Source organism: Taudactylus pleione, unplaced genomic scaffold (genome assembly GCF_031769625.1).
Source record: "Taudactylus pleione unplaced genomic scaffold, aTauple2 ptg000567l, whole genome shotgun sequence".
NCBI lineage: Eukaryota > Metazoa > Chordata > Amphibia > Anura > Myobatrachidae > Taudactylus > Taudactylus pleione.
The window spans coordinates 4,401,784-4,429,554 of NW_028284969.1; the positions used below are offsets into that span (position 1 = coordinate 4,401,784).

General features: G+C 44.0%; 1 protein-coding gene across 2 annotated transcripts in view; it reads left to right on the forward strand.

Annotated features, from left to right (window-relative positions):
- Window positions 1-27,771, forward strand: part of ADGRA2 (adhesion G protein-coupled receptor A2) — a 220,171-nt gene that overhangs the window by 114,535 nt on the left and 77,865 nt on the right. For both annotated transcript variants that reach the window (XM_088453047.1, XM_088453048.1), the window contains exon 2: window positions 1,917-1,988. In XM_088453047.1, the coding sequence (XP_088309173.1) occupies window positions 1,917-1,988 (72 nt within the window). The remainder of the gene's footprint in view (window positions 1-1,916; window positions 1,989-27,771) is intronic.

Genomic DNA, 27,771 nt, shown 5'->3' on the forward strand with positions numbered 1-27,771 from the left:
AGTAGGGGGATAGGCTGTGATGATGCAAGCCTTGCCACCAATCCCCCCAGACGTCCCACTCTGCATTAAGGTCCATTTGAATATCATTACATATAGCCAAAAATACTACTCCACTTTTTCAAGAAAAAACTTCTAGAACTAGGTTTTGATAACATGTAGAAAATAAATGTGCTTTGTTGACTGTGTATCTATGTGTATCTATACATAACTAAAACTGCTGCGTGCCCTGAATAAATGTGGTTTGTTGACTGGCTCGTGTATCTATACATAACTAACACTGCTGCGTGCCCTGTATAAATTAAATAGCAATTCCTAATATCTTTAGAATAAAGACACCACTAATGTGACCTTTGTTTATTAGGGATAAATTACATGGACCATCAATTTTGAACAAAACAGAAATTAATAACTTTCAGCAAATATTAAAACCATCATCTTAAAAACTCAACAACTCACTTCACCCAAACCCCAACCACTAAATTTTAAGCAGACCACCCAAATATAATTGGGTGACACACTTCTCTAGCAATCACTGCAACAACTAGGGAGGGTGAGAGGGGGCCTGCTGAGATCTGAGCGGAAATGGAGCTCAGCAATATATCGTATGTACTTACAGTAGGTTGTAACATCGTTGTCACAGGGTATCATAATGATGTTGCAGCTCTGTAAATAATATACAGTTTAAGTGTAAGTTTTAACCCCGTACAATGTATGCAGGGGCAGTACAACTTATTATTAGAGGGTCCGCAGCTGAAAGTCCAGCATAGGAAATGAATGTAGAAATTATAACACAGAGTAAAGACTGCTATAGCGTTTGCTACGTGTGATTTGTGGGTTAAATCATTATGTTCCGTATGTCTCATAAAAAAAAACAAATGAGGATTTTGGCTGCTTAAAGAATGCGTGAGTCCAGTCCTTTGAAATGCGATTACAAATCCAGAGCCAAACACTCAATAGCGCTTTTCTAAGCCAACTCTAAGCATTAAACACGTACAGAAAGTCTCCCTCTCATCTCTGTGAGATTATAACATGGTCATCCATTACTCATTAAGTTTGCTGACATTGGTGGCCCTGGAAGGCAATAGACCATGTTATATTGAATGTCATTACTAAGGGGTCTAGATACTAAGCAGTGTTATGAGACAGAGTGAAAACTGATGTCTGTGATAAGGTGCCAGCCAATCAGCTCCCAACTGCCATCTCATAGGCTGTGTTTGAAAAATGACAGTTGTGAGCTGATTGGCTGGCACTTATCACAGACATCACTTTTCACTCTGTCTCCTAACACTGCTCAGTAGATAGACCCCTAAGTATATTCAGAACAGCTGTCACTGTGACTGGTTGTGCGGCGACCACCAGGTAAGCTGTGACCATTGGTATATGGTGCTCTCCGATTGGGGCATCAGAAATATTTTTTTTGGGATGAACTAATTGTGAGTTATGTAACATATATGATTGGGGCTTGCGTCTTTTTGGGTGCCAGGTCTCTAGCACAATAAAATTTGGTGTTCCAGAGAAATAAAATAATTGAAGCCTGAGTCATTAGTTAAATAAAAAAAAAACAAATCTCTTTCACCAGATTATTTTGCATCATCTAATTTCATTGTATCCAACTTTGAGGAAGTTTTGACGCACGTATATGTTCAGTAATACTACAGATGGACAAAATATAACAGACTTTAGGACATTCAAACTCTAAAAATAAATAAGTATTTACAGAGATAGAAATAGTCACACAGAAAAAAAAGAAAAACGTTCTTGAGCTGCTACATTTGTAAAAGGAGAACAGTAAGCACCAGTGGCAACATAGACCCTCTAAACGTGGCCTGGTGCGGCCTTTCCACAAACCCAGACCTGTTATTTCTTGCTTGTAAAGTACTTTACAGTGAACTAATAGGTTTTGTTTCTTTTCACAGGATCCTCAGCAATAACAAGATAACTGTATTGAAGAATGGCTCGTTTTATGGACTGCAGGAATTGGAGAAGTTGTAAGTAGCCTTTATTTAAACATTTAAAGATAGTAAAAGTAATTTACAAACTGGAAGAGATGCTGGCATACACAGCGAGATACAATTTATGATGCCATGTGCCTATTGTCATTGTAATACCCCCTTTTATACAGGAAGCACATTGAATGGAAAACTAAGATTGTGGTCTCTGTGGCGGTACCATATTGTATATCTTCTGATGTGAGGTGCTAGGATGATTAGTGCGGATCTATGCTAGATGTTTGCTAGGCTCCTTGTAACATAGGCAAGAGCTTTTATGGAAGAACGTATTGAGATGTACTTTAGGGGCATGTAAAATAGAGACAGGCTCCTAGCTCCCTTGATTAATGTAACATATAAATTAGACTGAGACACATGTAGAGATGTTAACTATTGAACTGAATAAATGGGTGGCATTAAAGTTGTGGCATGGTGACTATACCGTGCCTATTTCCATATGGTCCCGCAACAATAGGCATAGTCTAAATTTTCTGATGCAAGTTCTAAAAGCAGGATAACTATATAAGTCAGACAGATATGTGCATATGAGTAAGAGTGGAAGTTACATGCAGTGTTCAGATCATTACCTGGCTTTCCACAGATGCACAGATGCATTGTGTTTAATCCCTTTTTCCTATAAATTCCCCAAAACTTCATCTGCAGCTGTGGAAACGCCCCCAAAAACACGCACCCCCAAAACTTCACCTGCAGCTGTGGAATTCCAACAAAATACGCACCTCAAAAACTTCACCTGCAGCTGTGGAATTCCAACAAAATACGCACCTCAAAAACTTCACCTGCAGCTGTGGAAACCCCCCCAAAAATGCACCCCCCAAAACTTCACCTGAAGCTGTGGAATCCCAAGAAAATACGCACCCCCAAAACTACACCTGCAGCTGTGGAAACCCCCCAAAAAATGCACCCCCCAAAACTTCACCTGAAGCTGTGGAATCCCAAGAAAATACGCACCCCCAAAACTACACCTGCAGCTGTGGAAACCCCCCAAAAAATGCACCACCCAAAACTTCACCTGCAGCTGTGAAAGCACAAAAAGACATGCACCCTAAACTTGCGATCATCCCACCCTTACTGCATGCATAGCAGTGTTTAGTAATGCTGTATGAATGTAGTTTTGTGACTACAACAGCAAAGGTCAGCTCTTCCGATTAGAGCTGTATAATTAGCGTTCTGTATAGCGAGAAGTACACTAGCTACACAACCTTTCTGCGACATAGCAGATGGCATACTAATCTTTCTCCTGTGCAGTTCAACTCCAACTTCGCTTTTCCAATGTGATACAGGATAAAATAATGCTCCACCAGTTTTAACAACTTGTTATGATATGAATTGCATCTTTTAGCAAAGCGATCGGACCAGTAGCATTCTGGTCAGATTAGACCAGTAAAACCACATCTGTGTTGTACATTATTTATAATACACTGTGTTTGATATAGATTTCTGTCACATTGTCTGATGCAGAATTTGATGCAAATCCATTTGGCGTGCATAAAAATATGGTGCCTTTTTAGACTTTGGCCCGTATTCAATTGCAGGCTAAAAGTCCGGCAAGATTCGCCTGCCGGACTTTCCGCCTACATCGCATGTTTTGAGAGAAAACACTTACAGCGTGCACCCGCGTTTCGCCCTATTCAATTCCAAAGGACGCAAAAACGCGTCCCGGTGAAACTCTTAACAGGAGAAAAGTGTTGGCAGAATTGGGGAAATCAGCCTGACGTCCCCCAAAAGATGCAGTAACATTGGGGATCGATCTAGATGTCCCTGATTAGCCCTACTGAAGCTATTTGGGGTACTTAAGTACTGTCAATTGCTCCTAAAAAGCGTCTTTGTACAAGTGGTGAAGAATAGCATTTAGTAGAAAATAATTAGTCCCAGCAAATTTGGGGTACTTGAAAATGTGTGCAAACTTATTTAAAAATCGCTAAAGTCATACATTAAAAAGCGCCAAAAACACACCTTCAGCAAGCACCTGCAATCAAAGAAACACCTCTCCTATATTTGCAGACCCCCCTAAACGCTATTTCACTAGTTTGTGAATTTGTACCCCCGTTTTTAATTTTTTCGCCCACATTTTCAAAGTGCTTTTTTGTGGTGTCCTTTGTGTTTTTTTTATGCGTTATTTTTATACAGTTTGCGTCAAGGGGGGTGTACAAAGGGTGCAGAGTGGGTTCCGCACCTTTGCACCCCAAAACCGCAATTCTGCACTTTTTTCCTCCGGGTATTCATAGGCAAAACTTTTTCGCCTATTACATTGCATTGACTTTCCGCCTACGCGAAAAGTATTTGCAATTGAATACGGCGATACTTTTCCGCCTGGCGAAATGACGTCATCCGCAATACTTTTCTGCGGATTCAGACTTTTCACGTCTAATTGAATACGGGCTCCATTTCATCTTCTGAAGCACTGAAAAGATCCTTGATGATAACGGTGAAAGCAGCAGCAGCAGCCACACTTTTAGTTTGCGATAAAAAAAAAAAAAAAGGAAATAAATACTATAATAAGTAACCACCACTGTTCTTTAGCCTAGGGATGCCACCCTTTGCTGGTTAGGCAGGGGCTGTTATATCACAATATGACCCAGGTCTGCACGTTGTGGAACTTCCTCTTATAGTAGCCAGCTAGACTTGCTTAGTATGGTGCTGTATTTGCAAGGTGACCCAGCGCACATTTTTATGTGATTTATTTGTAAAAAGCCCAGTTTATAGTGTAGCACTATGTTGACTGCTTATTTTAGAGGCGGGTGTCACACTTTTTTGCTTATTTGCTCAGGTAGATGATGATAACTTACTCCTGCAACATCGCAATATCTCCTTTCAGTGTATCTTCATGTCGCCACGCATTCACACGTGTTTGGACACATGGGGGGCAATTCAACTGTTTTTGGGCGCCCATAAGCAATGGGCGCTCGTCGGATGGTATTCAATTGTTATTCCAATGGGTGCGACTGTTACAGGAGCCCATTACTTATCACACCCAAATGCACCTAAAGTACTGGGTGTGACAAGGAAAATGCCATTTGGGCACCTGAAAGACATGTTTTGCCAATTTCTGCTCGCCACAATAGGAGGGTGTGAGCTGAAGTAAGGGGTGCCCGCATCACTAAGATGGGAGCAACAATTGAATTGCTCCATCGGACACCCATTAGTTACAGCCGCACTAAAAACAATTGAATTCCCACTATGGAACTTAAAATACAGTCAGGTGCATAAATATTGGGACATTGACAGAATTTTCATATTTTGGCCTCTATTCACCACCACAATGGCTTTGAAATGAATCAAACAAGATGTGCTGTAACTTCAGACTTTCAGATTTAATTTGAGGGTAATTACATCCAAATCAGGTGAACGGTGTAGGAATTACAACGGTTTCTATATGTGCCTCCCGGGCAGCATCTACCCGGGCATGTGGATGCTAGTGAGACAGCAGGGCTGTCAGCCCGGCAGCCCTGCTTCCTCTGTTGCTATGTGCGGACATGTCAGGACCGGATTATAGGCACTCCCCCTGTCTGGCTCCCGCCTCCCGGCAGCAGGAACCAAATGATGATTGCGGCTGACTTAGGAAGTTAATCACCCCCTTTGATTAACTAATGCCGTGATTCGCGGGTGAGTAGGGGGCGGGGCCTTATGCCGCGAAGTGCCCGCCCCCTATAGAAAGCTGGTACCTGAGGTAAGTGTACTTCCTAGAGAGCGTGCACACACTCCTTTTCTCTCAATTCTCTCTCTCTGTTCCTCACTCCCTCCACTTGTCTCTCTGTCCACTACTCCTGTCCCCCTCCCTTCCCCCACCCTCTCTCCTCCTTTTTCTCACTCTCTGAGGGGAATTCAATTAAGAGCGAATACATTCGCCTGGTCGAATTTGTGCGGCAGCTGCAGCACTTTACGGCAGCGGAATTTTGCTCAAAAGTGTTCGCTACCCCATAGGGTAACGAGCACTTTCGGGCATTCGGCTGACCGTGCGAAGGGCGCAAGAAGAGCTGCCGTTGCCGGTGTTTAAACGCCGTGGCAACGACAATTCACACCCTTCGCCTGCAATTGAATTCCCCTCTCTGTCTCTCTCTCACTTTCTCCTCCCTCTCTTATGGTCCGTACATACGTAGCTATCTACAAGCGATACAATATCGCTGGCAGATCGTTATGCACCCTCCCTGGTATGCTGTATGATCAGTATCGATCATCCAGCACACCACCAACTTACCGACTACTATAGCGAACCGCCATCATCGATCGCGGGTTCCTATAGTAACTTGCTCGAAATCAAGCAATTTGACCGGCATGCACGCCCGATGGACGATATCGCTATCGTCCATACGTGGCCGCTCATCGCTGGTTGACGGTAAGTTGGTAGGGACCATTTAAAAGAACAATTTTAAAGATTACGGTAACGATATCGTTATCGTTCAAATCATTCATTTAAATCACAACGTGTGTACGCACCATTACCCTGTCTCCCTCCCTGTCCCTTCCTCCCTCTCTCTCCCCCTCCCTTTCTCTCTCTCCCTCACCCCTTTCCCTCTCTTAGAGGTCTATTTGATGTTAATTATCGGGGTCTGAATGGACCCTGATAATTAACATTCTAACGCTACGCGAGCGTCGAAGCAACTCATCATTGCTCCAGCGTGGAGACAGCTGATCCGAAAATCAGCTGTCTCCCCAAAGTGTTTCACTGTTCCTTTCAGAGGAGACAAGTGCGCATATGTGACCTACGGGTCACGCATGCGCACAAGAGTATATGGGGACAGCGGGCCATTCTGAGAGAGAAAGGTAAACAGGAGATATCTGTGAAATCTACTGCTTTACCTTCTTGATGAATGGCCCAAAAACCTAATTTCTACAATTGCAGGTGAAAATTTTCATTTTCCTCTGCTTTTGTAAAAATGAAGTGACGATGAATAGGCCGCTATGTATTTCACTCCCTGTCCCTCTCTCTCTCTATTTCCCTGTCCCTCCTTCTCTCTCTCTCTCTCTCTCTCTCTCTCTCTCTCTCTCTCTCTCTCTGTCTCTCTCCTTTCCCCCTTTCTTCTCCCTGGCAATTTAATTGATGGTGCCCCCACAAGTCTTAATCCGGCCCTTGGCCACGTCATTATTAGTGGCGCGGCCGGGTATGAGATGCACAGCGGGGTCGGGCCCGAGAGTAACCTGGGAGGAATGGCTGGACGACATTTTGACAGCTCCTGTGAGCTGCCAGTAGGATTGCCCGGCGACACCATGCTGAGGACATGGTGGCGTCACTGGAGTGTCACATGCGGCCACGGTGGTGTCATGACACGGCTGGCCGATGGATGAAAAGCGTGGCAAGGGTGGACGAGAAGCTGACTGGATGGACTGAATGCCATCTTCGGACACCTCATGATCTGCTGACAGACGCCATCTGCAGATGCCACGATATTGCTGTGAGTGGCATAATGTGTTATAAGAAGCATAATTGTGTGTGACATAATGTATAAGGGGCATTACTGTGTAGCAAAGTGTATAAGGTGCACTACTACTGCGTGGCACAATTTATAAGGGGCACTACTACTGTGTAGCATAAAGTGAATGGGCTCTGGGTGGCATAATGTGAATGGGCTCTACTGTATGGTGTAGTGTGAATAAGGGACACTACTGTGTGACGTAACGTGAAAAAGGGACACTACTGTGTGACGTAATGTGAATAAGGGACACTACTGTGCAGTGTAGTGTGATGAAGGGACACTACCGTGTGGTGTAATGTGACTAAGGGACACCACTGTGTGACATAACGTGACTATTGGGCACTACTGTGTGACGTAACGTAAAAAAAGGGACCCTACTGTGTGACGTAAAGTGAAAAAGGTGCACTACTGTGTGACTTAATATGAATAAGGGACACTACTGTGCGGTATAATGTAATGAAGGGGCACTACTGTGTGGAGTAATTTCTTTAGATTGTAGGCTCTCACGAGCAGGGCCCTCTTCCGTCATGAGCTTCTCCTTATACTTTCTTTTACTTCTTACTCCTCAAAAGAGCTCTAACAATTGATTGCTGACTCCCTGCTGCTTATTTTGAGCGCTATGATCGCTAATGCAGCATATACTTGTCCTGTATTGTACTGTAAGTCACTGGTTTCTTGTTCACTTATTTGTTTATGTACTTGTAAGGCGCTGCGGAACACTTATGGCGCCATAGAAATAGAGGATAATAATAATATGACTAAGAGTCACTACTGTGTGGCATAATTTGAATTGGGGGTACTACTATGTGGTTACGCACCTTCCCAGCGAGCCAACACCTGGATTTTTTCCCGTGTGCCTTCGGCACACGCTCTCCCTGGTTCACCTGTGTGTTGCGGCACAAATGCTCTTTTGTAGTTACAGCTCTGCTTTGGTGGCATAGATGTGTCTTCTGCGTTCAGCAACTGTGCCCTAAATAATTCCTACAGTGAACACTATCTAATCCTGTACAACTACTAAGCTAGGGATTGGTCATGTACTAAAATGCCTTCCCTTTTCTCTGTTTGTGACCTACACCAGTAACGTCTGACTATGGCACATGTTTGAATCCCCTGCAGGATTAGCTCTGTTGTATTACATTTTTAAAATAGAGAATGATGTGTACTTGTATGTTGTTCTAATATTAATTATATTTGTAAGAGCATAGACTAAGAAGTGGGAGGGGCCAGGAATAGTAAGGGGAGGAGTCTATGCCAGGAGCCACATGCTGTCTCGAGTTGGGCCTGTTTGCTCTTTAAATGCCAGGGCCTATTTTTAGTCCCAGTCCGGCCTTGGATGTCATAGTGTGTTGAAACACTCTTATACCTCCGAACATTTGGGAGCTTGTAATTGGGATAGTGGGGTGGCTATGACATGCTGAGTACTGGACCACATTCACTGGAAGCGTCTTCCCCCATTGGCTGCATCAGAGACAGGTTTGGATTAACATTTCTTGGGACTCCAGGGCCAGGGGCGGATCCAGGGGTGGAGCGATCTGTGCCATCCCCTCCTTAACACTTCTCACCTTCCCACTACCCCTGATCGCTGTATAGCAGATGCCAGGGGTACATCATGCAAGGAGAGAGAGGAAACCACTGCCGCTTAGTGACAGCAGCCTTCCAGGACCCTCCCCAGCCCAAAACACAGCAGCATGTGCTGGGCTGGGGAAAGTGGGTAGATGAGAGGTGCCACTGCCCAGGCTAAGCAGTGTTAGGAGACAGAGTGAAAAGTGATAAGGTGCCAGCCAATCAGCTCCCAACTGTCATCTCACGGGCTGTGTTTGAGAAATAACAGTTGGGAGCTGATTGGCTGGCACCTTATCACTTTCTTATCACTTTTCACTCTGTCTCCTAACACTGCTTAGTAAATAGAACCCTAACAGTCTTGTGTAAAAATGTGTAAATACTCTCAGCACCACAAATGAGTTAAATACACTGTCATGACCCCAGGTAACATTTCAGCATTATTCCACACAGAAACCCCAGTTCACATATGCCACAGTGCACCCCACATTAGTGTCATAGCTCTATGTGAGCCCTCCATGTGTGTACAACTGCCCCTGCTGCCCTGTTGTTAATCCGGCACTGGTCAGGGTAATAACTTTCAACTCCTCCACAAATTGGGACACACTTCCGGATTGTTGGACGTACCACCGAAATCTGGCCTGGTGTGACATACGCCCTACTGATAACTAGGTCCTCCCACGTACATATACAGTCACCCCTGGTAACCAGCGCTACCCATATAGATAACACCTACAGTCACACCTGGTATTCTTGTCTTTAAACCAACCAACTTCATCTGTATATCCAATTCTTAGCGTTAACCCCAGTTAGCCAGGGAATTATAACTAATGGGCAGTAACGGTAATTTGCCTGCGGGAAAGTAAATCAAGGCCTGTAAACAAACATTATAAATGATGTGAAGATCAAGAAGGACATCGGGGCTTGAGAAAGGGCTGAGCTACACTTGACATGTTGCCAATATATATTCCAATTTGCGCACGAGGGTGAACGTTCCAAATAACTATGAAACTGGAATACATAAATCTCCCTCCGTCCTTAAGCACCATGACCGGCCTTGTTCAACATACACTCGTTTGTCATGAAAACTGAGACACTCTTTCAAAAGCCGGCTTTTGATGAATATTGGTCTAGGACCTCAAATGCTGATTGCAGTCCCATAATGTGGATTATTCACAAGTGTTCTTTTAACTCTTCCTGCGAGGGGAAGCACTCGCTAACACTGAACTATTCATTCGGCCCGTAAATGTGGCTTCTCATGGCGAGGCAGAGAACATGTTAAAGCATCTGCATGATGTTGCACGGCATACTGGAATCTCCACACACGGAGTTAATTGTTTGTATCATCACTGAGTGCACTGTACTGCATGCTGGGGCTTCAGAACAGAGCTCTGTTATCTAGCAGCAATAGGAATCTTTATAGCCTGGCCACTCGTAATGAGCCTGAGATTTATTGCAGAGCTGTGGGCTAGATGTAGGTATGCAGAAATTGGGGAAAGCAGAAGGCCTACTTTGTCCCTCAGACCCAGAGGGAGCCCAGTTACAGGTTCCAGCTGTGAGATCAGGGGGACGGGAGGGTTATTTTGTTTGATGTATGAAGTGAAGTGAGTCCCTATGGGGTAGCATGCCAATAGTCTATGGCAGGCGTAATCACGCAGAGCTGCAGATTTACTTGCAACTGCAAGTATCTCTCTCTCTCTCTCTCTCTCTCTCTCTATCATAAATATAAAGCAAAAACGGGGCTCTCCACAGTGCTTGTAAAAACTTTTTAACCACAAAATATCAGTATAAAACTGCAACCCCCCAGGTATTGCTCATATCAGATAAAACATGTTAATAGTGCATATCACCAATTGAAGATCCATGATGCCGCTCTGTATAAGCACTTTAGAAGTTTCAGTGTAACCTTCCAGGTGGCTGAACATTTTCCCCAATCACATTGTAAATGATATTCACTAATAGCCTGCTGGATGCCAGCTACAGGAACGGAACTCAGAGCTATCAAAATGGCATCACTCAGCCACACTTGGTGCAGAAATTCTGACAATCAATAAAATTGTAGCATTTGCTAATATTCCTAAATAGAGATGAGCGTTTTGGTTTTGACTCAAATTAGAGTAAGTTCGGATGAGATTTACTATTGGCTATCCAAAACAAGACAATTCAAAACACAACTATATGTCATTTTACAGAGTAGTATGGAAGTATGCTTATTATTATTATTATTATTATTATTAGAATTTATTTATATGGCGCCACAAGTGTTCCGCAGCGCCTTACAAAGTACATAAACAAAAAATTAACCAGCGACTTACAATACAATGCAGGACATGGACATGGATCATAAACATAGCTATATATTAGCGACCTTTACACCCACATAAGCAGCAAAGTGTTAGTTGCCCTAGTGGGGAGTAAGAGATAAATGAAAATACAGTAGGGAGAAGCACAAGAGGGTAGAGAGCCCTGCTCGAAAGAGCTTACAGTCTAAAAGGTAAGGGCTTATAAAAATACAGCTTGCAAACATAGCCATTCGACTCGGGATATTGCCGGGGCTTGCAGTTCGACTCTGGTCTCGGCTATATGTGTCTACGATAGGAAGAGAAGACACTTCTGACGCTTAACACTATTAGTAGAAATCACATAGAAATATAGATAAAATATAGGACTGCAGCAGATATCAAACTCTCTGTATGTTTGAAATAGTGCAGATATTTTTTCTTTTTTTAGTTTCCTCTGTCTCTATATTGTATCAAATAAACCAATTGTAAACAAATAATGATAATGAGAATGTGCAAAGATACAAATAATTTAATTAATAAATGCTAAAAGTAGCAAATATCACAGATAAAAATAAACATATAACACTAAAAAAAAACAAGGAATAAAAATATATATAAAAAAATGATAATATCACTATTAAATTGAAGTATAACTGATACAAAAGTTGCCATTCCTGTGATCTGACAGGGCTAAATAGATCAAGTAAAAGAAAGATGATGTGTTTGAGTAATAGAACTGTTGAGTGCTCTTGCAAACCAAGTGGTTAGTGTTTCCACAAAGAATAATATGTTGTTTATAACAGCTATTTGATAAAGCAGATGGAATGTTAAACTGACACTAGTCCTTAGTGTTATTAAAGCAAAGTCACATAGAGTAAAGAGCAATGTCTCAGTTCCTTCAGAGGTTGGTAAAACACGTTTAATGACTCGCGCTGTGATCACAATCACTTTGTTTGATTCCGGATGTATTGATTGGTACTTGCACACATATATAGGTGTAAATTATAAAGGCACAAGAAAATCCTGGATGTAACTCCCAGATGCAGACCCGGGGCAGTAATGAGAATATAACAGTGGTCTCTGAGTATGGTACACCAGAGGCAGCCGCCGACCCTGCTTAGTACCGGGGTTATTCCCGGGGTCACCTGTAGTTTGAACGGTGTGACCCAGGTTTTTAGACCAGGGTTGAGCTGAAAATACTTGATTGGCTGTTTGAGGCGCCTACAGATGCCCTCATCTGCAGGTGCCAGAGCACATGACGTTGGAGCAGACGCTGTTATTTTCACCATGGCACACTGGAGTGAAGATGAGGTGCCCTTCTCCTTCTGAAATTACACTGTGCAATGTTGCTGGAAAACCAGGAGCTCTGGGCTACTCAGAAGTAACTTAGTTGTCAGCCATGATTACAACAATGCAGTCTCCATTCATCACCCAGCAGCCAGTTTTCATGAGCTCATTATTATGAGCCAAACAAGTGTCCCCTTTCAATGACTCACACTTAATATCAGGGCAGATATGGGTTCAGTGTGAATGGGCTTGGGTCCCAGGTGTAGTGTGAAAGGGGGTCCCTAACTGAGATCCTTTTTTAAAACCTCAGGTCAGAGCCGTATTGGAGCCCTGGCTCATGTCTGAAAGGGGGATAAATTACATTTTTAAGAAATGACAACATGGCAGTAATAGGAAATAGGGGCGACACAGTGGCACAGTGGTTAGCTTTGCTGCCTTACAGTGCTGGGGTCATGGTTGTGGAATTTAAATTCAAATTTTTTTTTAATTTTACTCTCTCCAAAGACAAACTTACAAATGCATATTGATATGCTAATTGGCTTCTGATAAATTAGCCCTAGTGTGTGAATGGTAAGGAATATATCGTACCTGCCAGTATGCAACACCATGAACAGGGCATGTTGCAGCATGATGAGGAGTGACTTCATCATAGGGGTTTGGCTACATCTCCCCTTGGTGGGTGTGACCATGCTCCTGGTCTCCATCTTTAGGAGAAAAAATAAAACAATTTAATTGCCATACACTAACCCCAGTGCCAGAGAAATACCTGCCAACCACTCCCCCCTCGGGACAGTCCCATTAACACAGGGAAGTTGCCAGCCTGGATTACAGCGCTATAATGAGCTCTGGTAGGCCCTGGTGTTAGTGATGCCTGGTCATGCACGGGGTGTGGTTACAGCACCTTTGAGTGGCTTTTGTAGAAGTTTCAGCGGGTACCAAGGAGGGTATAGTTACACCTCCCTTACACTCCCACTATCCGTCTCGGTACCTGTGATGGCATATAGACTGCAAGCACCACTGTCTAAGGGACTGATGTAAATGATTGAATGTTCTTTGTAATGCATTAGTAATATGTGGGGGCTATATAAATAAATGTTAATAAAGAAATAATAATGGGTTGGGTATGAAATGCAGATGGCGGAATAGCCTCCGGTTCAAATCCCGACGCCGGAAGCCCGATCACTGAAGATCCTGACAGGGGTGGTAAGTACCCTAACCCTCCCCCTCTCCCCGTCCTAACCCTCCTTTGGTGGTGCCTAACCCTAAACCTACCATGGTGGTGCCTAACCCCCCCCCTCGGTGATGCCTAAACCTAATCCCCCCTTCCTGCACCCTAAACCTAACCCTCCCGGGATCGTGCCTAGCCCTAACCTACCCCCGGTGGTGCCTAACCCTAACCCTCCCTCCTCGCAGCCTAACCCTTACCGTCTCAGGGGAGTGCCTAACCCTAATCTCCCCTTGGGGTGCAGAAACCTCCCCATCCTCGGGGAAACTATAATACTTACCCGGGTCCTAACGTTTTGGATTCTGGCGTTCAGGATGCCGACGCCAGTATCCTGATGTCCTTCGGGATAGCGGCGGTGGGATTCCGGCGTCTGTATTTCGACAGCCGCCATCCCGTCCACCGGCATATTAACTACATTCCATAAAAATAAATAGGTTCCTTTAACTACAATCCTTTCTCATCCCCACAACTCTACAGTAATACAATCTGCTTATGTAGCACACAGGAACAGCATGATTTAATTGAGCTGGGTGTCATATTATGAGAGCTCTTCATAGACATGTTTGTGTGTTTGGCATATCTGTATGTAATACGGACTATTCTGGATGTTTGGCTCAATTTTGAATCTGAAATTGCTTTGTAGGCATATTAACTTTCTAAACAAGCATTTTAATTAAAAAATCGATTTAATAAACATCATAGCAATTTGTACACACACATGGCCTGATTCAGTAGGGTACGCCAATGCAACTATGTATGCAGATCGCACTATTGTCAGTCATTGTGCATGGGTGAAAGTGGCACTGTGCATGCGCTGCCATCGCACTGCGATTACGGACACACAGAGGAATCAATCGTAGAGTGAGTGACAGGCTGTGAGCGTTTGGGATGGTAACGGAGGAGTGGTCGGGAAAACGCAGGCGTGCCTGTCCGTTTGAATGCCATTGCATGGGCATGCATAAATTAGCCACAGCGTTTGCATACGTATCTGCCCCATTTTCCGAGAGTGGCCAGCCCAGAGACTGCGTCGATGTACACAGTCTGCTAGGGCTCGCAAGCCGGCCAGCCTGAGTAAGCTGAGGCTTACTCAGCTGGCCGGCCGAACGGCGCGTCCACTATCGCAACCATCGACCACCGCGCTGGTGATCCCTCCGTCACAGTGCTGGGTTCGCAAATGCATCAGGGGGTGTCACACACCTCCTGCTGCATTTTCATGATTGCAAGGATCGCATTGCAGCGCTGCCTGCGTGCAGCTTTGCAATTGCGATCGTTGCTGAATCAGGCTCTCAGAGAACAGATGGAAACGAAGCTATTTTTCCACATTATGACATTCCCACTACAGCCCCGTATAACTTTTATGTGGGGTCCATCTAGAGATGTGTCAGTGGTAAGCTGTATTTAATAACTTCTATTTATACAGCTTGAAATAATTAAACTGTGTTTGTTTTTTATGTACAGTAACATTTATTGTGCAGGGCTCTTCATGAAGGAATGGGTTAATATATATAGCAGCCAGGCCAGACTCCTTGTCACCTTCTCACTAGGATATTATTATCTCCTAAGTGGCACCAGACTCTGAGGGGAACTACAGAGCAGTGCCAGAGAAGGGTTAAGAGGAGGGTGTTGTATTTAATACTGCGAAACCTCAATAATGAAGAGAAGACAAACATGCTACTGGTGCAGCCGACACCAACTGGAGGTCTGTCGTCGGCATGCTACCGTATCCTCTAATACACAACATGCCGTCAGCCTCATGGTATGGAAGCCGCCTGGAAGTTGTCCCAGAGACTCCAACATCATTAAAACCACTTGTGAGAGGAGAATCGGCCCTGAGGCACTGGGAGTGTGCATGTTACCGTCTCATTTATAAGGTTTTATCGGAATCTGCTCTGCGGTCAAGGACATGTGTGGGTTAGGGGTCGAGCACATTAATGTTAGGGCCCCATGTTGACCTTTCCCGGGGAAGTTTCTACATATTGGAGCTATTTACAATTTTTAATCCCTGGAATTTTAAATTATGTGACTATACTGTCAATATATATGGGTTTCCGGCTAAGCCAATTGTCATCTCAGATCTTTGCTTCCTTCATTAGGAAAGTTTTTTTTTTCTCCTAAAAATCTGTTTTACAGATGTGTCACTATCATAATTACAGAACACTTGGATCATATTATAACGAGAGATGAGCAGTTCGGTTTTACTCGGATATGTTCGGATTTCAAAAATGCCATTTTATTGGCTATCCGGTTCTCACTTGTTTTGGATGGTCAAGAAGATAAATCCGAACTTGCGCTAATTTGGTGAAAAGAACTGAGTCAAAACTGAGCCGCTCATCTCTAGTTATATAACAGAGAAACAAAATGCAGTTATTCAAATTTAGTTACAATAAACTTAACTTGATTTGCACTGATCTTAAGAGAAATTTGACATTTATATTAGCAATCGCAGTTGAAGGCGATTTTTACAAACCTTTGGGGTCTGTTTATCACAGGGATGTATTGGCACTGCCCAGCTATGACAGTCATCGCAGGGGCTCTCCTACAAAGCATTGGGACACTCTTTGCCACATGTTTAGGAAGGACTGTAGTGCCTGCTATGATGCTTTTTCATCGTCAGAAAGGTACAGTGTGCGCCATTACTATGCGTCCATCTGCCTGCGCCCAGCGCTTATCCTGTGACATCGTGATGTCACCATGTGCCATGATGAAGTTCCCACCTTACACTATGGGGGTAAAATCCTTGCTGGTACCTCTGCTGTGCAGGGGATAATCACTAGGCAGTGTCCCTGCTGCCCACCCATTACTGCTTATTTATTTATTTTCAGCTATCCAGTCCAGGCACACCAAGTTCTTATATTAGATTTTATACCGGTTCACTCTGTCGCCCACCATAGAACTTTTTTTTACCAAATAAATTAAAATAAGTATAATGTATTACATAAATGTGTTTATATAGTGACTTTTCATATATATTAGTTGCTGATTTTCCTATTGTGTCTGTTGCATTTGGGTATCTTAATGTTAGTGTTATTAGTAGTTCTCTTCAGTACCAGTAGACGATAGATTGGTATAGACCTGTAAATAATATAATATTATAGTTGTTGATAGTAAACACATTGCAGCAAGGTCGGTCTAGGGAGTGTAGACGGGAAATGTTTGGAATTGAGACTAAAATGCAGAGAGAACAAATTACTTTTGTCAATTTTACCTAAATCAAAAATGTTTTTTTTATTTTTTTTTATTTTAAATAGTTATTATCCCTTATCTATGAAGTGCCATCATATAGTGTGTGTATATATATATATACACACACACACACACACACACACACACACACATATATATATATATATATATATATATATATATATATATACACATATATATACACATATATATGTGTATATATATACATGTCAGTCTTGGGTGCCAGAAGCTTTTATATATATATATATATATATATATATATATATATATATATATTTAGTGTATATATTTTTAGTGTGTATATGTATATATATATATGTATATATATATATATATATATATATATAAGCTGCTGGCACCCAAGACTGACATCCAGCATTATTCTCAACTGAATCAACCATTAGGCTGATTAGGCTGCAGCCTTGGGTTCCAGGACTTGAGGTCGCATGTGTGGGAATAAAATTAAGACCTTATTCATTCCATGTTGGTGGTTGCCGCACAGCTTAATTAAAAAAGCTTCTTAGTTATCCAGCCATCCCAAGGAGTTGTTGAGGGGATAGTTTCTAAAGTGACTACCGGATGGCTGTGGTGACATAACCTTGCAAGTTACTACTGAAATGTTTACTTTATGTACATTAGGCTGCAGTGCAATATGGGTAGTCTCCTTATGTGTGGCCCCAGAAGCCAATGTTTATTGTACACTGCACAAGCATCATTAGATGCCAAGGTCAAACATGCCAGTTGTATAACGCTTGTTACCTGTACATATCCAGTAATAATAGAGATTGCATGAACATGCATATACACTGTTCTCTGTGTATAATGGGGGGCACTAGACATGTATTAGTCTAGGGTGTCCGGAACCCGTGATCAGGTCCTGTACATGGGCAATACTGTGGTCATCTGCCAGATTGGAGTAGCCTTGTGCTGGCCGTGCTTCTTTGGTATCATTCTAGCTGCTGAACGCAGAGTTAGGAAACTTGTGTACCATGTTTGCACAATTTGTGGTGGTTGCTGTTCTCACCAGGGAGGCTGCAGTGATCACCACTGATCTTTATATTTATAGGGAGTTAATGGTAATTATACAGGCTCCCCAGTGTTAGGGACTTTGGGCCTGATTCAGAGCCGTTCGCAAAAAGCGAGCGCTCGCTCTGAATCACGGCGGCCACATGTTTTTATTGTTCGGCCTCCTGGGTCGCGATGGGACCCTTGTGGTAGGATCTCGTCCGTCGCAAGCCCCAGTGAGCTTCCGGCTCTAATAGAGCCGGAAGCTCACCACTGACATCACTGACATCACTCGTGTCAGACTCCCTGAAATAGTAGCAAGCTCCCTGACTCCCTGAAGAGTCTATCTCTCTCCCTGATTGCACCTTACCCCCATTATGTTACTGTTATATACTTGGTGAAAAAAAAGAAATCTAAGATATATACATTCCAATCCAATGGTATAATAAATGTAATTTCCCTGCATTGGTTATAAGGCACAATGATCCCTATGGCTACATGTATTTTCTGAAAAGTATCCGTGTGTTTTCATCACCAAGTAGATCTTACTAACTGCCTTGAGGCTCATTTACATTTGGATGTAAGTCATTGTCAGCACACGCCTACTTTAATACACGTTTCTAGGTGTTGCTTTCACAATCTCCCTGAAATGCTTTTTCAAAAGTAGGCAAGTATGTTGTAAAGTCGACAAGCACTATGTGGGCCCAGGAACACAGGCCCCGGGAGGTAACAATGCTGCTTGAAGCATTTCACGAGTGCCGCATTACAATTGTAGACATGATGATTAATAATCGTGTTTACAGTTATACTGATTGCGCAATTATACTTAATAACAATGCTAAGAAGTTCCCCTTACAATACGATTTAGGTGTTTACTAAGTGTCCCTACTTTCACAGAGAGTCTCAGATTTTAACTATTCACTATCTAATCACTATCCATTGAAAATGACCTTATTACCAAAGAGAGTATCCCTAACATGATAGGAATTGTAATACATGACTAAAGACAGACTTGTGTTTGATGTGCTTAGATACATCTGTTCCGCAGCAAGGTGTCCCTGGAAATGTATTTTAGCATGTTGGACCTGTGTATTAGCACAAAATATATACAATATTCATTAAACCTGAGCAATATCCTGGTCTTGAAATTTGTATTTAGTTTGTATAATCTCTTTTTTTTCTTGTATAAAGGGAACCCACTTGTTACCTTTCTGGCTAGGGACTGTGATATTCAATGACACTGGGTCTCTGCATCTCATTGTGAGTTCTAATATCTATATTTATCCAAGAGTGATAATAAGATATATTGAGCCATGTAAAGGGTCATTTATGTGTATGTAAGTTCCGAGTGATAAACTTTCCTATCACTTTATAAATAAAGACACATGTCTGTGTTCTCAGGACGGAGCATGGATGCAAGGGAAGGGGGTGAACAGACTGTTTTAGACATTTAAGGAAACAAAAGGACAAATAGTGGATGGAGAAATCATTTATCAGGGATGTGAACCTCTCCAGGGCCTGAGATCTTCCAGTGGTTTTAAAAGGAAGTGACTGAATGAAGAGTACATCCCGGCACTTCACTATACATCCTCTCCCTGCTGCTGGGTCACCATCCGTTTACATTGTATTTCATACTTACCCACTCTGCCAGAGGGTGCGGGAGACTCCAGATTTTGCGGGTAGTCCCTGGCACCCTTGAAGAGTGGGTGTATCTCCAGCATCCCACCCACTCTCTAGTGGAGTGTGCAGAATGGGGAGATAAGTTCCAGGACTCCATTGCTAGGACTGGCATTTGCAGTGTGATGTGGTTTACAGTAAATACAGCTCTGTCCTCTCCAGTGCAACCCATTAAGAGGTCCTCTGCTGTATTCAGTGTATCCTAAGCTGGGCACACTCTATACAATACCCTGGCCGATCAGAACATTTTCGGCTGCTCGGGCCGATAATCTCAGAGGGCCTGATGCAGAGGTGCACGCAAATCCAGTCATTGCTGCGTTCCCATACACAGCGGTTGTGTGAAAATATGCAAATGTTGCAGCCGCAGGCATTTGTCCTGAGGCGCCCATTAGCGTCATCTCAAATACGCCACTTGAATACAAATACGCACCATTGGTCTTCTGATCAAGCCTATGGTCACTCAGAATGCCCGTTGCAAGAAAGCCACCGGAGCCTTTTCCTCTGCGTACGAGACACGCCTCCCAAATGATCTTGGCACGCCTGTGTTTACCTTGCAGCCCCCCTTAACCTCTCACAAATGCTCCCTGACTGTAAATCATACTGTGTCCAAGTCCTCACTAAGACTGCCATTAGTAATCTAACTTGGCGTATGCGCAGTGCAATCATATGCATGTACAGTATAAACAAAACTGCTCAGATCCGCAAACATCGGCGTGCACCTCCTAATCAGGCACAATGTGTGTATGAAACACCCAGGAACAATTATCATTCCGAAAGGAACCGGATGGGATGATTGGATCTGACCAGCTGCTCCACATTTGGATGAGTTGATATTGTGCACATGTTAAAGTGTGAATGCATTTATGGTCATCTGTTGGACATTTCTGCCCATAGTTTATTTAGAACCATCAACTTTGTGACAAGATTTAGGACAGATAATTATCCTTTGTGTCTGAACGATAGGTGCTTTCCTGTAGCAGGGGTAACACTTTTCTTATTGTCTGTACGGGGTGTAGAACAGCATTCTTCTAGGTGTAAAAACATATAATTAGGAACTGATTGTGTGTAATCTCTGTTACTCATTATGTAGCCTCATTATATCAGGATGACCCCATATGGTAACACACAGGCAATTTGACTAAAAAAACATGATAGAAGTTGGAATATATCTTCATGCTGTTCTACTTTCTGGTCTTACAACTTAAAAAACATTCTCACAATCATTAGATGGTTTAGTTAAATCAGTCTCGTTAATTGTATATCTTGAATAATCCACAGAGTTGACACTATTCAGGACCCACTGAGTGTTTATACTACATGTCCTTTGTGCAGCAGACACATAATTGGGTCTAGCACATACATTTACCAAATCTGTCCATGAAAGATAGTAGGGAGGAATTACTTGTGTCACAGGGTGATTGCGTAAAAACATTTCACATGATGTTGCTATCAGGAGTCCAGGGCATTGACCTTCTGGTAAAGCAATATACAGGAAACCCAGTGTGCACATACCAATGAGCCTTGTAGACTAATCAGCTTATATGCATATTGCAGAACAGAAGTCTGTGCAATCCATCCAAGCCCCCACTTCACACTTCTTCTTGTAGGGCCCACTCAAGTGCAGCCACTTATGTGTGAGTATTATCACCAAGGAGTGTTGTGGTGCAAAACAGTGTGTGCAATAAACTCCGGTTTGTTTGAACAAGCTCAGTAATGAGAAGTACAGCTGGTATTACTTATTTTAGATTCTGTCCGATATACCAACATGTTCTCGTAAAAGAGGTGATAGGGACAACCTACTGTATCTGACCTTTACATCATATTTATTCCAGTGTATAAATGTTTTAGAGATGGGAACTTCTCAGATCCAGGAACCGTTATTGGGCAAAGGGCAGGGTGAGTGGAATGATACAAGGTTATGGCGCCTCCATACCTGTTGCTATGGTCTTTGGACTAGCTGCTGCATGAGCAGACCTGTGAGATGTTGGGCCGCTCACATACAGGGTGAATAGTGACTCAGTGGATTTATGACTCCATTTCAGTTTAATCAAATATTTATAAAGGGCATTTTTCTCATAAACTTGGAAACTCAAGTAATATGTTGGTGGGCTGGTGGGTACAGAGAATTAGGCAATGCCTATGTAGAAAAAGTCTCCACTACATGAACTAATTCTTTGAAATACTGAATGAAACAAAGAAATACCTTTTTTTTCCTCCTCCTCTCAGGTACGAGGAGCTGTCCTTTCAGCACCACACGCAGACTCACCTGTACCAATCACCTGTCTATCTTCACAGAAGCCTCTGTAAAGCCCCATTAGCACTAGACGATATGCTCTATGAGCGATATCGTTGAACGATTTACCCTTGAATTCCCCGGAGTCCCAGACGAACGATATTGTGCGTACACACTGAGCGATTTCTCAAACGGCCGAACGATACACACTGAACGCTATGCATTATATGCACTAAATCGTCAACGATAGTCAAAATTGAGCTGCATGTACAGATGACAGAACATCATTAACGACCCGTAAGAGAACGCGCATCGTTCATCACATAATGCGTACACACTGGACGATGTGAACGATATATTGTTCAAAGATGTCATTTTCGTTCATATTATTTAAATATACCACCCAGTGTGTATTGGGCTTTAGGCTATGAGGACATTGGGCTAGGATCCTCTGTATATAACAGTGCAGGGTATGGAGGGATTGAGCTAGGAGGATCCTCTGTATATAACAGTGTGTAGGGTATGAAGTGATTGAGCTAGTATCTTCTGTATATAACAGTGTAGGGTATGAAGTGATTGAGCTAGTATCCTCTGTATATAACAGTGCAGGGTATGGAGAGATTGTGCTGGAGGATCCTCTGTATATAACAGTGCAGGGTATGATGATATTGAGCTAAGGAGCTGATTCAGACCCGCTCGCTATGATGTGAATGCTCGTAGCTGGCCAATATTTGCAATCTGCACATGTGTATGCATCGCAATGCGCGTGCACGAACCAGTGTGAACGCTCGGGAAGCGATCGCTCACTGCGCATAGACAGCCCAGCAGAGTGAGTGACAGGAGAAGCCGTTTGTGGGTGGTGACAGGGGCAGTCCACTAGAAATGGGGGAGTGGAGGTGAGAACGCAGGCGTGCCTGAGTGTCTCAACGCCATTTCAGAGGCGTGCATAATTAAAAGGCAGCGTCATAGTACGTCACTTGGTTGTACTTCACACTGAAGTGATCGCAGTGCTTGCGGTAGGGTATAGTCTACCTCAAGCGCTGCGATCACATCCGATGGTGCTCGATGTATCAATGGTTTCATGCACTTCCAGGAGATGAAATGCGCAAGTGGGCGTCTTATGAATGGCTGGTGGGCGTCTGCATATACAAAGTGATCGCACGCCAAGACATAGTGGGCCTGCTAATGCCTTGCCTTGCGATCGCCTGCCTTGCTGGGCGTGCGCTGGATTTGCATACACAGGGTGCGAGCGAACGCATCTAGCGAGCGGGTCTGAGGGCCTGATTCAGAGCCGGACGCTATTTGCGGACGCTCGTTCAGAAAAAGGGGCTGGCTATTTAAATTGAGCGCTCGCTCTTTGCGGTCTGTTGATGCCTCTATGTCTGAGCGAGCGAACGAAACATGCGCTCGCTATTTTGTAAAGACGCCCCCTGGCCGTTCGTATCATACGTCATCTCCGCTATTTATTAGATTAATCGAGTACATCGAAAGGCGTCTGAACTGCTCGCAGTGCTTGTGGTAGGTTTTACTTCCCACAATCACTGCGAGCAGTTCAGGCTAAAAGACAACCAAGTGACGTGGTCGATGACGCTGCTTTGTTAATTATGCACACCCTTAAAACGCCCGTTTTGATCTTTTGGCACGCCTGCGTTCGGATCTCCACTCCCCGTTTTCAAGCACCTTCCCCTGTTACCACCCACAAACGCCTCATCCTGTCACTCAAATTAGCAGGCACTCTCTATTTTGCGAGCACACGATTTCCGACCGCACTGACTGGTTAGCGCATGCGCATTACAACCCATACGCATGCGCAGATGTGCGAACATCGCTCGGAGCGAACGAGCGGCCGCTTACGAGCGACTCTGAATCAGGCCCTGAGTGAGCTCCTAAGATCCTACAGTGCAGCATATGGAGGGATTGAGCTAGGAGGATCTTCTGTATATAATAGTGCAGTGTATGGAGGGATTCATTGAGCTAAAATGCTTTCTGTATAACAGTGCAGGCTAGGAGAGAAGTAAGCTAGCATTCTGGACCTCATTCAGAGTCGGTCGTTGCGGCCGCACGGTCGTAGCGGAAAGGGGCCGGATATGCAAAGGAAGCGATCACAAGTTGCGGTCCTAAGATGAGATCATTCGCTGAACGACCGAGGGTAAGAAGCGGTCGTAAGACTAAATCACGCCCCCTTCTCGATCACAACACATGTCATCTCCTGAGATATAAGGATTAATCGCGACCATCGGGAACCATCTGAGCTGGTCGTAGAGCTTAAGGTTGACCATACCCTCTCTTAAGCACTACGATCAAGTCAGTGTACAAACCTCCCATGTCACATGTGCCATGACACTACTTTGTTAATTATGCACTCCCATTAAACGCCGTTCGCATAATTAGGCACGCCTGCGTTTGGATCTCCACTCCCCCGTTTTCAAGCACCTTCCCCTGTTACCACCCACAAACGGTTCATTCTGTCACTCAAACTAACGACCTGGCTGTGTTCAAGGAGAGAGAAATTTCTGATCGTAACAGCAAGTTTGCGCACGCGCATTGCGAACTTTACGCATGCGCAGTTCAGCAAACATCAGCTGCGTACGACCGTGCGGCCGCAACGACCGACTCTGAATGAGGTCCTCTATCTATAGTTAAGTAGTATGTCATTTTTTAACCACTTAAAATATATATATTTTAAAAATCTCTCACAAATTGTTGATTTAAAAAAAAAAAAAATTAGGTGAATAAAATCTATTCTTAAAGCTTATTCAATAATATTTTAGAAAAAATAATAGCCTAGGGGGTATCTACCACCACCCTGTGGGCGTGTCTAGCAGACCCCTGTACCAAGATCCTTATAGAATTTTCCAATCAGCCCTGTAGCAATTGACTACCCTGTAGCATCTTCCTCGACTCCTTTAGTCAGGGACGTAACTGGCCGCATAGCAAACGTTTGTAAGGACCACTATGTATCACCCAATGATGAAAAATGTATATAAAATATCATGTAACATACGCTCCCAAGACTGCTGGGAGCCTCCCGAAAATCTGGTGCTGTTCCTGGCACCCTGCAAGAGTAGGCAAGTCCCCCGGAATGGCCGCCGGCCCCCCGCGACCTCCCCCCTCCACCGCCGCAAAAGAGGGCAGTCCGAGGTGCTGATGACGCGATTCGCTCTGAATCGTGTTCTCTTAGCCCCACCCCTGCTTTGTAATGGTGGTAATATCGGCATTAGAAAGCGGGGGGGGGGGACCGTGATAATGCGTTCGCATTGGCACGCCCCGCTCCGCCTACTTTAACTGCCCCCACCCTCCCTGTTCCCTTAGGGGGCTGCCAGAATGTTGGTTAGTATGACAACTTTGACAAGGAAGATGGGCGACCCTCAGCTTTGGACCCCAGAGCAGCTGCTCCCCTTGCTCCTGTGGTGGTTACACCCATGCCTCTAGTATTGATGCCCCCTGCAGTATTATCTCCAGCACTTTTGTTGCATATTCCCATTTTCTCTGTAGCATTATTCCCACACCCAACCCCAGTGGTAATAGATCCCCTGTGACATTAACCTGCCTCCCCCCTTCCCCTCAGTAGCAGTAAACCCTTCTATGGCAACAGATCCAGCATACCCCCCATCCCCCCCCCCCCAGTGGAAAGAGATCCCCCCAGTGAATACAGACCCCTGTGTCTTTCACTCCTCCCCCTCAAGCAGTGTGGCTTTTAAGGAGCATTAGAGTGCGGTGATCAACACAACAGTGCTCACTGGAACGTCAGTTCCCCTCTTTGCAGCAGGAAATCAGCTCTGTCCATGTGCAAAACGGATTTCCTATATTTCCCATCTACAGTAGCCGAGGATGCATCCCATTTCCATACATTGGGTAAATGGTTTACAAATAACTTCCATTTATAAGCATATATAACTGTAAGTACAATATACAGCATATGAGTATTTATCTTTGTTTATTATCAAATCCTTTCCCAGACATATATTAATAATAGACCAAAGCAACCAATCATATTCTAGCTATTATCTTCTAGAAGGTGCTAGTTAAATGTTAAGTAGAATCTGATTGGTTGCTATGGGCAACAACTCTTCTAAAACTCACTTCTGAAAACTCTCACTTTTGTAAATTTACCCCTTAGGGCTTGCCAAGGTGAACTGTTTATTTATGTATGTGAATTTTAAGGTATATATCTATTTTTAAGCAATACCTTCTTCTTCTTATGGTTTATTTATATAGTGACACCAATTATGCAGGGGATCCAGCCACCTGGTTAATAGTTAAAAGGGATGTGCGCCGGACCATTTTTGCTGTATTTGGATTTGGCTCTGATTTGTCGTCCGGATTTGGATTTGCCAAACCTGCCGTGAATGGTTTTGGATTTAGATTTGGAATTGGATTTTTTTACAAAAATTGACAAAAAAAGATAGTCACATAATTTGGGCGTTTTTTTGTTCCTAGAGTACTATTTACCTCAATAACATTCATTTCCAGTCATTTACAGTAATTTAGACCACCTCACAGATTACAATATTGTTTTCACCATTATTGGCCAAAGGCTGCAGTGAGCTGGCTGGTTACTAAGCGACAGAGCAGCGGCACAGACACCACAGTTTAAAGCACATCTATGAAACATTGCCACTCACTGCCCACAGAGGGTTACTGCCCAAGGAGTCACGGTGCTTGTATACACAGTGGGATAAGGCCCAAGGAGTCACGTTGCTTATACACACAGAGGGCTATTGCCCAAGGAGTCAAAGTGCTTGTATACACAGAGGGCTACTGCCCAAGGAGTCACAGTGCTTGTATACTCAGAGGGCTACTGCCCAAGGAGTCACGGTCCTTATACACACAACGGGCTATTGCCCAAGGAGTCACGGTCCTTATACACACAACGGGCTATTGCTCAAGGAGTCACAGGGCTTGTATACACAGAGGGCTATTGCCCAAGGAGTCACAGTGCTTGTATACACACAGGGCTACTGCCCAAGACGTCACGGTCCTTATATACACAGAGGGCTATTGCCCAAGGAGTCACAGTGCTTATACACACAGCGGGCTATTACCCAAGGAGTCACAGTGCTTGTATACACAGAGGGATACTGCCCAAGGAGTCACGGTCCTTATACACACAGCGGGCTATTGCCCAAGGAGTCACAGTGCTTATACACACAGCCGGCTACTGCCCAAGGAGTCACAGTGCTTGTATACACAGAGGGCTACTGCCCAAGGAGTCACGGTCCTTATACACACAACGGGCTATTGCCCAAGGAGTCACGGTCCTTATACACACAACGGGCTATTGCTCAAGGAGTCACAGGGCTTGTATACACAGAGGGCTATTGCCCAAGGAGTCACAGTGCTTGTATACACACAGGGCTACTGCCCAAGACGTCACGGTCCTTATATACACAGAGGGCTATTGCCCAAGGAGTCACAGTGCTTATACACACAGCGGGCTATTGCCCAAGGAGTCACGGTCCTTATACACACAGCGGGCTATTTCCCAAGGAGTCGCAGTGCTTATACACACAGCGGGCTATTGCCCAAGGAGTCACAGTGCTTGTATACACAGAGGGATACTGCCCAAGGAGTCACGGTCCTTATACACACAGCGGGCTATTGCCCAAGGAGTCACAGTGCTTATACACACAGCCGGCTACTGCCCAAGGAGTCACAGTGCTTGTATACACAGAGGGCTACTGCCCAAGGAGTCACGGTCCTTATATACACAGAGGGCTATTGCCCAAGGAGTTACAGTGCTTATACACACAGCGGGCTATTGCCCAAGGAGTCACGGTCCTTATACACACAGCGGGCTATTGCCCAAGGAGTCACAGTGCTTATACACACAGCGGGCTATTGCCCAAGGAGTCACAGTGCTTGTATACACAGAGGG